Source organism: Crocodylus siamensis, chromosome 12 (assembly GCF_052110815.1).
Source record: "Crocodylus siamensis isolate JL-2025a chromosome 12, ASM5211081v1, whole genome shotgun sequence".
NCBI classification, from domain to species: Eukaryota; Metazoa; Chordata; order Crocodylia; family Crocodylidae; genus Crocodylus; species Crocodylus siamensis.
In genome coordinates, this window is record NC_143406.1 from 9,728,102 (window position 1) to 9,742,660 (window position 14,559).

Here is a 14,559-nt window from a genome sequence, read left to right on the forward strand (position 1 = left end):
CCCGGAGCGCTGATTCACAGCCCTGCCTGGCACGATTTTGGCCTTTCACGCTACATCCCCCCCCCACTTTACACTCCTACTCCCACCTCCACGCTTCAAGCCTCTGCAGAAGCCGGAGCCCGCGGCCTGCGAAAAAATGAGTCACATTCAGGCTTCTCCCTCCTCCCCAGCCCCAACCCACCCACTCGGGCGGCTGCTGATTGGCCGAGCGGCGGGGGCTCTGCTGTGTCAAGGGGCGGCTCGGCGCTGCTTAGAAAGCGCGGCGGCGAAGGTCAGCGGCGGAGACGGGCCGGGCCGGGCGCGCTGCTACGCGACGTTCCGCGGGCCGCGGCGGCCCCTCAGCGCTCCGCGGGCCGCAGCATGGAGGCAGTCGGCGCGCTGCTGGCCGCCTGCCCCGCCGCCGGCCTGGCCGGCGGGGTGGGAGCCACCGTGGGCGCCGGGCTGCTGCTGTACAAGATCGCGCGGAGGTAAGGAGGCCTCTCGGGGAAGGGGAACCGAGCCGCCCGGGGGCTCCTCCATGAGGCGATGGCGGTGGTGACGGCCCACGCTGCTGGGCGGGGCCGGCAGCCCCGGGGAGCGCGTTACCTGCCTTCCCGCTTTGTATGAGGCGGGCTGGGAGGGTCCTCCCCGCTCGCTCGGATCCCGCCGTACAAAGGACGGGGAGGGGTTGCGCTGGCTCCGGCGGGGAGCGGAGTAAGGGAGGTCCCCTCGTGAAACGAGCACGGGCGGCCCGGGTAGGAAGCGGCGCCTGCGGCAGGAAGGGCAAACAATGGCGGGGAGCAGGGCGCCTGCCCCTGGGCCCTGGCGCCGAGAGACCCCCCTCGGCTCCTGGGTTGTAAGGCTTCCCCGGGGACAAACGCAAGGCCTTTCTCCAGATGACCCGAGTATCCGCTTAGAAACCGGTGCTCTAATGCCCGCAAAACGCCTGCGCTACCCAGGAGCCCTTATTTGCAGGGAAAATCACCAGAAACATCCTGTGATCCCTCTCCATCTCTCCTAAATTGTTTCCTGTCTCCTGCTCCAGCAGACAACATCAAGCACTTAGCTATTAATGGCACTACCTTAATAAATAAAACTGGAAGTGCCTGTCTCCTCTCTGGGGCATATTCCGGTGCCAGGCGCTGTCGGCTGGCGGTACTCTAAAAGCTCTCCCCCCACCCTGCCCAGTCAGTCTGGGGAGAGACTTTTGTTTCACCTTCCAGGGTAAATTTTCCAGCGTGTTCCTGCAAAAGCATAATTTGTGGGAATACAGAGAAGACATTATTACTATTTTTTAATAGTCTTTTACTGGTTGGGTGTTGGGGGAGGGGTGCTATTCCTGCAGTGAAATGGGATGGTAATGGGTAAATATAGTGCCCGTGCTGTGAGCCATATCAAAACTTTGGATGACTGGCAGAGGTAAATGTATATGTATAGATCTTGGTTATTTTGGATGACTGGCATCGTAGCAGCCTAAAGAAATAGGGGTGCTTTTTCCCACGTTTCTTTGCATGTGTTTTTCCCTGTCCTGTGTATCGGGAGGAGTCGAGGTTGGTATGAGACAAAGGGAATCAAATTTTAAATCGAAAAGCTTAGAAATAGCATAACTATAACCTCATGTAAATAGCATGCATCTTGCAGGATGCGTCTGCAATGTGTAACAGCAGACATGGGCAGTCCCATGACCTGTAAGGGGTTTTGCTGGAGTAAAAGGAATTCCCAAAGGGTGGGATGTGATGCACGTGGTTCACTCACTTTTTCAGCGCCGAGCAGAAGTGGAATAATTCAGGCATATTCTAAACCACTTGCCTTTCCAGTGGATTAAGAGAATATTGCTGTATGTAAAGCGGCCTGGCATTCCTATTGCATGCTGAGGACAGCAAAGGAACACTAAAAGCCTCTAGCCATCTTCTGAGAAACAGGCAGGGCTTGTGTGGGGCTGGTTGGGCCAGTGTGGCTGAGCCGCTCTTGTTTACATGCGTCAGACAGGCTGCGGCTGGAATCCAAAGAATGTTACATTTTTAAGCCCCTTCTGTACTGGAAAACTGTCATCCTGCTATAAATGTTTTCAGAAACGGATCTTGATTGCTGTTTGTTTGCTGAGTTGTGGTGATGTTCCATTGTTAGCAGATACTTTGGCATTTCCTCAGCTTGCACTTTTACATAAATAAATAGAGTAGCAATTAGGACAACTGCCAGGCTTGTAGAAACACAAATATTTCACTACTTTTACACCATTTTAACCATGGCAATATAGTCAATTCTGGTGTGAATCCGGTTAATGATGGCAGAGGTGGTATCCAGATTGTAGCCATATTGGCCTAGGAAAAGCAATCAGGGCTCATGGTACAGATGATATCTTTTATTAGACCAGCAAGATTTTTTACAAAAAATGTCTTTGATTGAAAGCTTTGGGGCACAAACACCCTTCATCAAACTCCGATGCCTGATGAAGGGTGTTTGTGCCTGAAAGCTTGCAATTAAAGAAATTTTTTGCAAAAATTTTTTGTTGGTCTGATACGTAAAAGATATCATCTCTGCTACCAGCTCTGATTGTATCATATTAGGTAGCCTCACCCAAGAAGCAGAACAAACATTGAAAGTTGTTTGAATGGAAGTTGGGTGTGAATTTGTAACACTATGGCTATCCAGGAACAACTGTGTATTTGCAGCTTTTTATTCCAGAATAAACTGTATGGAGCTGTTTCTCTGACTGCATGGCAGATGAGCTCTTTACATCTCTGTCCTGGTTTCAACTTAGATGATTGTACTGGTATTTAAAAAAAAAAAAAAAAATCATTCAAACTTATACTCCTAAACTTGTTTGCAAAGCAGTTAATGTATTAGAATTCATTATGTTTCTGTGGTATGCTGATGGGTTTGGGACCAGAATGAGAAAACTGGATGTACTGGGGATCTGTCTCTGAGGTCACCTTACCGCTGCTGCACTTGTCCTGATCATGCTGAAAGTCACTTAACTGAGTGGATTTACCTCGAGTCCAACTCTTTGGTCCATTTCCTTTTAATACAGCCTTATTGTAGCTACTTTCCCTGCAGGTTCTGTATGTCCCTCTTGGTATTATAATAGTCTCTCTCTTTCTCTTCCTGCTTTGCACCCTTTTTTGAAATGCAGCCAGGGCATAGGTGCATCCTTTCCTATGGATCCCTACAGCCCTGCCCCTGCTTGGCATAATAGTGGCATAGTTCATTCAGGGTCTGCTGGGTTTGTGGCTCTCATGTTCCCTGACTGACACATCTGCAATAAGCTCTTGGCCCATCAAGTCTTGTAGGACCAACAATCTTGCCCTGGGGCACCAGGTCCTTCATCCACTTAGTCTACAGGTAGAGATGCCTCAGAAAGAGTTGGGGGGTGGGAAGTAGGGAGTGTCACAACAAGGGGGTATAGAACTAAGCACACTTGGAGAGACACATCAGTGAAGCGCTCTTTTGGGAGGAGTGATGGTAACCAGCCCCTTGCATAGTCTTTTACCCATCAGACAGGTGGGTAGGACCCCGTTCACCTTGGTGAGCTGTTACCACTAAAAACCCTGCTGCTCTTGTGCTACTACTAGGGCAGCCCAGGTTTCACAGTGAATGCCCCACTGAAATGATCAGAGCACCCTCTGTCTGCAGCCCTCAAGGTGTAGGTTCATAGGTCGCATTTCCAGCCTTCTTTCTTATGAGCCCTGGAAAGATGACTCTGTCCAATGGAAGTTGAGATTTGTGTTTGCATCCCTACTTGACTCTGAGGACAAACTTAGGACAAGGAGTGTTGAATAGAGTTTGCCACTGGACTGCATTTGGTCACTGGCTTGTGACACCTGGGGTGCTTGTGTCTCCTGCAAGGATTAATGCGTTGTGGAATCTCTGTCTCAAAAAGCTATTGTTTTATTAGAGCAAAGTGGTGATTTTTGTCTTGTCTGAATTTAAGCCATTTCAGTTCATAGGAGGAAAAATCATACCCCTACACTGAGAGGCAAGAATTTTTGTGGGTGATACCTTTTATTGGATCTGCTGTATGATTGGTCTAGACCAGTGGGGTCTCAACTTTTTCAGACACAAGGCACCTCTCATTAGGCAAGACCCCTCAGAAAATGCCAGTTCTTGGTTTCCATTCATTTTTTTTTTTTTTCTACAGAAAAATAATGAAGCAGTTCTTCTGTTGCAGAGAACTCAAAGTCCACAACAGGTCAACATGGATTTAACACTAAAGATTCCTGTTTGAGATCTCTGGATTAATCTTGTAAATCATGTTTGTACACCTGACAGTGTTAACATTGTTTGGCACCCTTGCAAGGCTCTCAAGGCACCCCAGGGAGCTGCAGTACTGAGCATAGGCAAGTTTTTGGGTATGACAATACTCTTCCTCAGGCTTGTGATACTGTGATACCTGACAGCTTGCCTGTGCTTACCAGCCATACTCGTGGTCCAGTACGATATCGCCCACAAGAATTCTTGCTTCTCACATCTGGACCATCACAGCAACATCACTTCAACACTCCTAAACTTTAGCATAGCTGCAGTTACGCTAGCAAAAGTCCCCAATTTTTGTGCCAGCGCAGCTTATTCTGTTCATGGACCTGATTTTGAACTTTATCAGTGAGACTGATGCTAGCAGATACGGCTTCATAAACAGTGTCGCTAAACCCTTAATGTTGGAAGCATTTTCTTTTCTTGACTGTCGTCTTCTTTCATTCATAACTCAGAATTATGCTGTGACTATTGGTCATAAATCAAGGCCCATCCCCTGTTCCCACATGTATACATGCATGTTATTTTGAGGGTGGTGGCGCTTCCTTTTTGAGATGACGGGACCATTGGGGCATGCCAGCAAAAGCTTTAAGTTGCAGCACTGGGCAGTTGCTTATGACGTTGCTTTACAGTGACAACTGAAGATGTGAATGGCACAATATTTTTTAGGAGGGCTGTGCTGTCTCCAGTGCAGGTAACCCAAGTGAAATCTGTAACAAAAGATGATGCCTGGCATTGTGAAGTCTTTGTGTCAAGGGCTGTTTTACGTCCGGCATGGCATTGAGCACACTATAGGCACATAAAGAGCAGGGGAAACTCCACCTTATTGACCTGCCTTGATAAATAAGAACAACAAAGATGCTGTGGGAGCTCCTAAGGCAGTTTGACCTTTGACGTCTCCTATGAGCTGCTCTTGAGGCTGTGTAAGGGTGCACTGCCTGGAGAGGAGCAGAAGGAAGATTGTTTTAAAGGAGACTCCAAATTAGCCACAGTATTTGTATGCACATTTTCACTGGTGAGAGAGAACGATTTGGGTATCTTTTAACCCTCCCTGTTATAAAAGAGGGAGAGCTTCCCACTAGTTTAACCTGAGAGGGGGGCTGGAGAATACGGATTTAAATTTAGCATTCATTCTCTCATCAGAGGGCTGTGCCTGACTCAGGAAGGGGGAAATGTGCCACTGGAGTTGCTTAAGTGTGCTAACTAATCTTCACACCAATTACAAATTGTCCAGTTTAGGAAGCCTCTAGGATTTTCAGTCTAGCCAGCTAGCTTACAGGGTGGGAGGTAACATCTTGCCGGCACAGCCTCTCTGAAAAGCTTTTTATCCTTTCAGGTCTCTCTTCTCAGGAGGTGGGGAGCTCCTGATCTTTTTCAGAAAATAGTTAGCTGTGTTAGTCTGAAGTCAAGCAGAATAAATTGCAGGATCACTGAGGGGAAGATTGTTGCCTCTTATCTGGATAAGCAGGAGGAGCTGGCAAAACCCTGCCCTGCCTTCCCTTTTGGGTGAAGAGAGGGTGGCTTTTTAACCTTGTGTAGTGGTTCCTTTTTCCTGAAGTTAATGAAGAGCAGGAAATATGTTTGTGGGAGTTGGATTCCCACAGGAATAGCATTTAATCCGTACTGCCGCTGATGCTGGCAAGTCTAAGAGTGGGGCAGGGAGCATAAGGACATTTGTTTTACTGCCTGCCTTTTCTCAGAAAGAGGATGTCTGCTCCCTCCTTTCTTGCTCTGTGGTATCCAGTTGGAGCAGGAGATGCTCATGTTCCAGTGCGCCTGCACATTTTGTAGCATTAGTGACAATATAGAGGAAGGGACTAGAAGCAGATGAAATCCTTTCCTTGGCACTTTGGCCTGCTGCAGTGTAGCTGCATAGCTGAATGAGGGTAGCACATACTAGTATACCAGGGTTAGTATAAGTAAACTGCTGTGGTTACCAGTAACAGCAAAAATATGGTGAAACAGGCTTTCATCCATGCTAGTAAAGGATGCTTCCAGGACCCCAGGGAACTTGTATCCACTCGCAATTGCTAAAACCCGTCCTGCCAGGGGTGACTGGTGCTTCCTGAGTCGGGGGGGGGGGGGCACAATTTGTGTGTGGGCTGGCCAAAAACCCCATATCCACTCCCATCCTTCTGTGCCACAGTTTAGTGCCGCTCCCCACCCCCACATGCTGCTGGCCCACACAGCAAAAAAACTGCCCTGTTCTGAGCAGTGCTGAGTCAGGGGGCCAGTCTCGGGGGGGCGGGGGGCACGTGCCCCCCTTCCCCGTGCCCTCTCTACCAGTTGCCTGTGTACTCTGCTGCATGCTTTCTGCCATTGACACCCCTGCCAGCTAAATAAGGCCTCCTCTGGGCAGCAGCGTTTTGCCAGCAGAGTGCCAGGTCTCTCAGTAAAACTTTAACTGCATCCCCATTTGAAGCTCTTGCAGTGGCAGAAGGCTCCTTTGCGGGCCCGAGTAAGACTCCTTTGCTGAGAAGCAGGAAGTGAGTATAGGGAAATGTCTTTGCACCTACTGGTGCATTTCATTGCACTCCTGGAGAGACCACCCCCTGGGATTCAGAGGATAGCTCCATCTTATGCCCTCTTAATCTTTGCAATTCTTCTGAGACGGCCATTAAGTTGTTCTCATGCTGGTGGTTTTGTGGGAGCTGGATTGAGGCTACACACTTGCATTTCCAACTTCTGTTTTCTGTCTCCCAGCTTTTGCCAGCTCTCAATATTTGGTACATCTGCAGGGCTGGAGTTGCATGGGCATAAGTCAGTTCAGTGGGTTGGATTTTCTTATCCTTTGTGGTTGAAAAGAGAATTTGAAAATCTGGCCTTAGAGAACATGGGAGGCAAGTACAGGAGGGAAAATCTGTATTTTTTTTTTTATTTTTTTTTAAGCCTCTTGGTGTTTTGGGGGGGAAGTTTTTTTTTTTTTTGGGGGGGGGGATTGGTTTTGTTTTCTTAAAGCTTGTCCAGCCACACTGCCTGTGATATTCAGCTGCTGTGCAGGGAAGACAGCTGTTTTGTCCCATCTGTTGCCTGCCCTAGAGTAGATTATGCATCCTCAAAGCAAGATCTATCCATTTTGGTGTAGGGGACGACTGTCCCAGCAGCTTGACTTTCCTCAGAAGCAGAGTCCACGTCACATTGAAGTTCCCTGGTAGAAGCAATATTATCGGGCCTGGTGGGGAAATGAAACTCTAAAGTCTGGAGCTCTCCCTTTGATATACCATTCTGCTGATACTCTTGCCCCAGTTAGATGCGTCTAACAGCAGGAGCCTGTCCTTCATGCTCATCCCAGGCTCTCTTGATCTGTTGCTGTCCAGCAGGCATTGGTGGTAATGAGCAGCTATTTCAGTATTGCTTTTTTGGGATTTCTCTGAACCCCACGTAGCTTTCCAAGTGCCCCCCCAAAGTCTCCCGTGTGCCTTGTTTTTTAATGAAGCATTCCTGTCAACAGGAAGGAGATGGACATTTTTAATATGATGAGCTGCATTACAATCCCAGCAGTCTTACCTGTGACATGCTGCCCAGGTAGACCAGAGAGCTTCTTGGTTTGTATAGTCCCTGGTTTTGTCTGGCTTGACCATGTCTGTTGGGCAGAGCAGTGGAGGGAAAAAAGATGGACAGAACAGGAAACTGAAGGGAGCGCAAAGGTAGGAAAATGGACAAGATCTGCCCTGATCTCCTGGGAGAGACCTGGTGTTAGGATTCTGGGATGATTTATAAGCATGATGTAGGCTGGCTGCTGGCACTGTGTTTATTGGCATGATCCCTTGTCAGAGGCAGCTGGAGCATTCAGGATGCCAGAGGAGCTGCTTTGGGGGAGCCCAGAAAGGGAGGTTAACCAAGCCTGTCCTCTGACCTAAGAGCTCTGCTTTTGGGTAAAAGGCAAGGGGTCTTGGTTCATGAGGTCCCAAATGCCCTCCCAGAGCAAGTCTAACAGCACCCTCATTACTTCTTTAAGGTTTCTACACCCAGGTTGATTAATCTTGGACTCTATTTGCTTCTCATGTTCATTAGCTCTTCCTTGGAGCTTTTTTCCTGACTCCCCTGTTCCCTTGTCTGCTGCGATTGCTCTGCCTTCAGGTTCATCTGTTTGGTTTTTTTTATTGCTGCAGTCCATCTTTTTGCAGCCCCCCCAGACAGCTGTTATGTTGGCAGTGAAAAGGAAACAAACCTGGCTGGCTGGCATGGTAGGATGGCAGGAGTGGAGTGTAACAATGACCAAATGTACCCTCCTTTTTCCTTTAGACCATCACATGCATTTAGTGTCTGGCCCGACCGTGTTGGCTCTTTTTTCTTATCATTTCTATTTTTAAAGGTGGTAAGGGGGGATTTCAACCCCAAAAAGGAAGCCTGGAGTAAAGGATTACACTGTGTTAGTTTATAGACTCATTGCCAACTAATGCTTGATGGATTTAATAATTCAAGACTTGTGTCCCGTGGACTCACTTGAGAAATGTGCAGGTCCTGTGGCGATGGGTGATGTTATGCACACCAGGATAATATCATGCACCCAGATTTGGGATGTAAATGTGAGCGCCCAGGGCTTGTCAGGACCAAAGCACAAAGCACCCCTCCGCCAAATGCTGCAAAGGCAGAGAAGATTCTGCTGAGTGAAAGCCTGGCAAGTTGCTCTCGACTCAAGGGAGCTACAGCTGCCACCATTATTTTTGAGTTCTGACCCCTGGCTGTGCTCATCTGCCCAGTTGCTGCTTCTGCTATGGCTGCATTTGACATTGGCTGCGAGGAGTTGACCCTGGAGGATAAAATAGAACCGCAGACACTGAGACCTCTATCCAAGCAGGAGTCCTCTGGCTGCTCGCTTGTCACACGAGCAATTACTGCACATGGTTGGGAGCTCATCCAGAGGAGCTGTCCAGTGAGGGCACCATCGTTGCGTGGCATAGTGCTATCTTTGACTCGATTGCAGCTGGCCCTGTCATTCTGGACAGCTGCTATACTGAGTTCCTGGGTGTTTGCTTGAACAGCTGTCCCTCCCCTCTGAACGTGGTTAGAGGGAATTAATAAACCCAAATAACTAAATTGTGTTGCCTCGGACTGGGGAAGCTTCCTCTCCTGACAAAGTGCCTTGCCAGAGTGGGAAGCCTGCATACAACCTTTTCCACTGTGTGGCACAGTCATCTCATGAAGGAGGCACAGTCATCTCATGAAGGAGATTTATCCCTCAGTGGGTCCTGTTCTAATAGGATTAGGGTAAAATAGGAGTACTGGAAGGATGCAGGGTATGGTGATTGGGCTGTAACACCTTTCCCTCTTCATCTGATGATTCAAGCTTAGCCACAGAAGTGTAGTTATGGAAAGTTGTGACCCTTAAAAATTAATTGTGACACAAGTTTGCTGGGTCTCTGTCTAGTTCCTTGGGAGACAGAGGCCACCAACAGTTGGTGTTTTTTTTTACTGGTGGGGAGACCAGAAGTGGAAGAGACCATGGAGAATCAACTCCCCCTTTGCTTCCAAAGCAGGTGTTGATACAGGGCACCCTTTCCATGCACATACCTAGCAACACTTCGTATGTGACTTGTGGATGAAGGATCTCAATTAATAGAGCAGTCCGTTTTGTGCTGTGTTCACACAGATTTAACGCTTCCCAGAGGAGTATAAAATGCCAGTGTGTTACTGTGCCAGCCAGTCTGCCCCGCCTGTGAGCTCTTTTTTGTTTTGTCAGAGTGGCAGAGTTATTTTGCTGGCAGAAAACTGGGCCTGATGATGAGTGCAAAGCTGCATGTCCCATGCAAGAGGGTACTTCAGGATAGTTCATAGCTGTCCCTGCCTGCGTTGGTAGTAAAGCACTGTGCTCCCTTGGCGTTAAGAGACCTGGCAGTCTGGCCTTCTCGCTGCATGTGATGTCTTGATTCTCTCCTGCGTCTCTTTGCTTGGGTGATGATGACACTGAACTAGTTGGTTTCATGCCTTTCAGTCTCATTTACAGGTTCTTGTGCACTCTTTGGCCCAAAGCATTGTAAATGGGGGCGGACCAATAGAGATTTTTTTGGGGCTAATACCAATGGACGATTTATTTATTTATTTATAATGAGCCATATCAGCCAATACTAATCTGATTGCTGATATGCAGCCAGGCAGCTTGGAGAGCAGCGTCCGACTGGTAAGTCTGTTGTGGAGGAAGGGGCGAAGGGAAGGGAAGGGGTGTGTGGGGGGGTCAGATTAAGGCCCCCATGGTGAGGGAGGGAGTGGAGCAGGGGCAGGCACTGTACAGCCAGGGTGGAGTGTGGGACGAAGCCATGAGTGGTTTGTCGGGGGGGGGGGAGGCCAGCTGCTGCATGCACCCCGGGAGGGCATGGGGGGGCCTCTGGATCTGCACATGGGACAAGGACATACTGCCACTGTGGGCTGGGGCCAGGATGGCGCTGCACTTTTCCAGCAAGGGACTGGGCTGCTCTGCGCTTGGGACAAGCAGCAGCGGTGCTGAGAGGAGGATACAAGGGGGATTGCAGCCACCCCAAAATTCACTATAGCCTCCCCAACCCCTCTCTCAGTGCTGCCACTGCCTACCCCAAATGCGGCTCACCCTCACCCTGTGTACAGATCTAGAAGCCATGCCCCCCATGCCCTCCTGGTGTGTATGCAGCGGTGGGAGCCGCCACGCTGTCCCCATGCCCTCCAGATGAGCCGCTCGTGACTCCATCCCACACCTGACCCTGGCTGTGCAGTGCCTGCCCCAGCCCCACCCTCTCCCTCTCCCTCACCATGGGGATCTCACCCTTCTCTCACAACAGACTTACTAGCCAGACCCAGCTGCTCTCCATGCTGCTGGGCTGCACTCCTGGCTTTCTGTATGCTGCACTGCAGCTGCACATATGCGTAGGGCATTTATTAGCAGCATTATTGGCCACATCAGCCGTAAAAAGCCAATTGCCAATACTGTCAATTTTCCTTATCGGTGCTGATCTGATATGGGACTGATGTATTGGTGCACCTCTACATGTAAATATCCTTTTAGTGGGAGAGGCTCTTGAGTTGATTGAAATATTGCATAGACATGAGAGAAGACCTAGGAATACTTCAGTTTTTCTTGGCAGTTCATTTGGCCAGTGCAGTGTGAAAGGTACTGTTCACAGTACTTGAATTTTGGGACAACTCTTACCTGTCCACATCCCTTTAATGTAACATGATAGTGTGTGCAGTAGCATGATCCCTAGTCTAGTCTTAATAGGTCTATTTTTATGTTGTACGTGGCTCTAGGGAATGATATTCTTGCCACAATTTCTGATGCCTACCAGGCTTCCCATTCCCACAGGAACAGCAGCACAGCATCAGGACTCTGTCCTTTATTCAGGTGCTGTTTTGCACCCTTGGGTTTCGCTGACGCTAGGCACCCTCACAAGCAGTGCTGGGTGCAGAAATAACAGGGTATTTGCAAAAGCCATTGGGCAAGGCATAGCACATCTAGCACAAAGCGGCATTTGGCAGGAATTACCTTAGTTAAGCCTCCTACCCCTTCCCAAGAAGGCTCTATAATAGTTTCATAGTTTCTAGGGTTGGAAGGGACCTGAGCAGATCATCTAGTCCGACCCCCTGCCATGGCAGGAAAGAGGACTGGGGTCAAACGAGCCCAGCAAGATGTTCATCCAACCTCCTCTTAAACACCCCCAGGGTAGGAGCCTGCACCACTTCTCTTGGAAGTTGGTTCCAGACCCTAGCCGCCCTGACTGTGAAGTCGCGCCTCCTGATACCTAACCTAAACCTACCCTCTGCCAGCTTGTGACCGTTATTCCTGGTCACTCCTGGTGGTGCTCAGGGGAACAGTGACTCCCCCAATGCCTGCTGATCCCCTCTGACTAATTTATAACAGGCCAGTAGATCCCCTCTCAGCCTTCTCTTGTGGAGGCTGAACAGGTTCAGGTCCCGTAACCTTTCCTCATAGGGCCTGCCCTGTTGTCCCCTGATCACACGAGTGGCCTCCTCTGGACCCTCTCCATGCTGTCCACATCCCTCTTGAAGTGTGGCGCCCAGAACTGGACGCAGTACTCCAGCTGCGGCCTGACCAGTGCCGCATAGAGGGGGAGGATCACCTCCCTGGACCTGCTCGAGATGCATCTGTGGATGCATGACAAGGTGCGGTCGGTCTTCCTAACTGCCTCTCCACACTGCCGGCCCATGTTCATCTTGGCCTCAATGACGACCCCAAGATCCTTTTCCGCCTCCGTGCTGACAAGAGGGGAGTTCCCTAACCTGTAGGTATGGTGCCGGTTGTTCCTCCTGAGGTGCATCACCTTGTACTTGTCTGTGCTGAAACCCATCCTATTCTCGTCCGCCCACCCTTGTAACCTGTCTAGGTCTGATTGTAGCCTGTTGCATCCTTCCAGTGTGCCCACGCCCCCCCACATCTTAGTGTCATCAGCAAATTTGAACAGGGTGCTTTTTACCCCCTCGTCCAAATCACTGATGAAGATGTTGAACAGTGCAGGCCCGAGGACAAAGCCCTGGGGGACCCCACTGCCCACGTCCTTCCAGGTTGAGAAGGACCCATCCACTACCATCCTCTGGGTGCGGCCCTCCAGCCAGTTGGCAACTCATTTGACTGTGTGGGTGTCGACACCACAGCCCCCCAGTTTCTTAATGAGAACGGGGTGAGAGACAGTGTCAAAAGCCTTCCGGAAGTCCAGGAAGACGATATCCACTGCCACCCCTGCGTCTAATGATCTGGTGATCTGATCGAAAAAGGCCACCAGGTTGGTCTGACAGGACCTGCCACTGATGAACCCGTGTTGGTTGCCCCTAAGCATGCAGTCCCCTGCTGGCCCCTCCTGGATGTGTGCCAGCATAATTTTCTCGAACAGCTTGCCTAGGATCGAGGTAAGACTAACTGGCCTATAGTTTCCCGGGTCCTCCTTCCTGCCTTTTTTGAAGATGGGGACCACGTTGGCCCTCTTCCAGTCCTCCGGTACCTCACCAGAGCACCACGAGTCCTATTGCTGGAGGCTGCATGGAATAGGATCGCTGGCTCCAGGCACGTGCATGCTCCTGCATCTTCCTGTCTAAGTAGCTGTTCTGTTTGATGTCACCTTGTTTCTATTTCTGACAGGAAGAAGCCCACGCATGTGACTGTGAACTGTTGGTTCTGTAACCAGGACACAGTGGTGCCATACGGGAATCGCAACTGCTGGGACTGCCCCAACTGCGAGCAATACAATGGCTTCCAAGAGGTACTGCACTTCTTCCAGTTTGGCCCTTGTTTTATTCCCTGCTCTTACCAAATAGGGTAGGGTAAGGGCCAGCAACGTTCTCAGACCTCAGGCTGGAACAACCTGGCTCCAATCAATTGCAAGCCAAGTGACTTCAGCAGGGCGGGGTGAGAGGTAGAGGACACCTGGCTCTAATTTACCAACTAACCACTTTCTTCCTTTGCTTCCTGGCAGAATGGAGACTACAACAAGCCCATTCCTGCCCAGTACATGGAGCACCTGAACCATGTTGTGTCGGGCGCAACCACCTTCTGCGACCCCACCAAGCCCCAGCAGTGGGTGAGCAGCCAGCTCTTGCTGTGTAAGAAATGCAACAACCACCAGACCATGAAGATCAAGCAGCTGGCATCCTTCTCGCCCCGGGAGGAGGTAGGTGTTGGTTTGGGCAGATTCCCCTGTTCTTTGTGGGACATGGGGACTGGTCCCTGGTTCAGACCGTTAACACGTCTGGCGTTCTAGCTCTCTTTCAGTAGGTGGAGGATGGCCTTTAATCCTGATAAGGTTTTGTTAAGCTCTGGACAGCTGTAAGATGACTGAAATACCAAGACCCCATCTGTCGGCTCTCCCACAACCCCCCTGCGTCTCCAAGGAGTGACGTGTGCCGTGGCTCTGAAGGGCTTATTCTCTATTGATTAGATCCTTGGGCAGCATTCAGCATGTCCACTGTAGCAGTCTCTAAATCGCCATCCCGCTGTCCTTGTCCTGGATTCCTCCATGATTACACCTGCCGGGCAGCAGAGCTGTTTCTTGCCTCGTCCCTGCCCTGCAGGTAACTTGTCCCCCGTTGACTCAAAGCAGGAGCACAGCTGGCAGTGTCTCTGCGTGAAGTGCCTGCCCCAGTTATTTGGGACGCCATGACAACCGGGTGATGATGCAGACAGGGAGTTTTCGCTCTGCCCCACATACACAAAGAGCTTTTTGTCCAAGGCCTTTAAAAAACTGAAGTCTGATGGCAGAGTCCCGGATGAACAGTCAAACGGGTCCCCCTTGAGGTGGAACGCAGTGAGCAAGACCTTCCTTGGAGAGCATGATTTTTCGCATCCTGTATTAGGAGGGATCCTGGCTGCTGTGGCAGCTTAAAGAGAACTTGACCCGCTCTGAACCTTCA

General features: G+C 50.0%; 1 protein-coding gene across 2 annotated transcripts in view; it reads left to right on the top strand.

Moving 5' to 3' along the window:
* Positions 1-217: 217 nt before the first annotated feature.
* Positions 218-14,559, top strand: part of TMEM201 (transmembrane protein 201) — a 46,150-nt gene continuing 31,808 nt past the window's right edge. Inside the window, exons 1-3 of one of the 2 annotated variants that reach the window (XM_090023671.1) lie at positions 218-467; positions 13,292-13,412; positions 13,626-13,820. In XM_090023671.1, the coding sequence (XP_089879797.1) occupies positions 361-467; positions 13,292-13,412; positions 13,626-13,820 (423 nt within the window). In that variant the 5' untranslated portion in view covers positions 218-360. Of the gene's footprint in view, positions 468-593; positions 735-13,291; positions 13,413-13,625; positions 13,821-14,559 lie in introns of those variants that run through there. The other variant, XM_090023670.1, reaches the window with a different exon arrangement.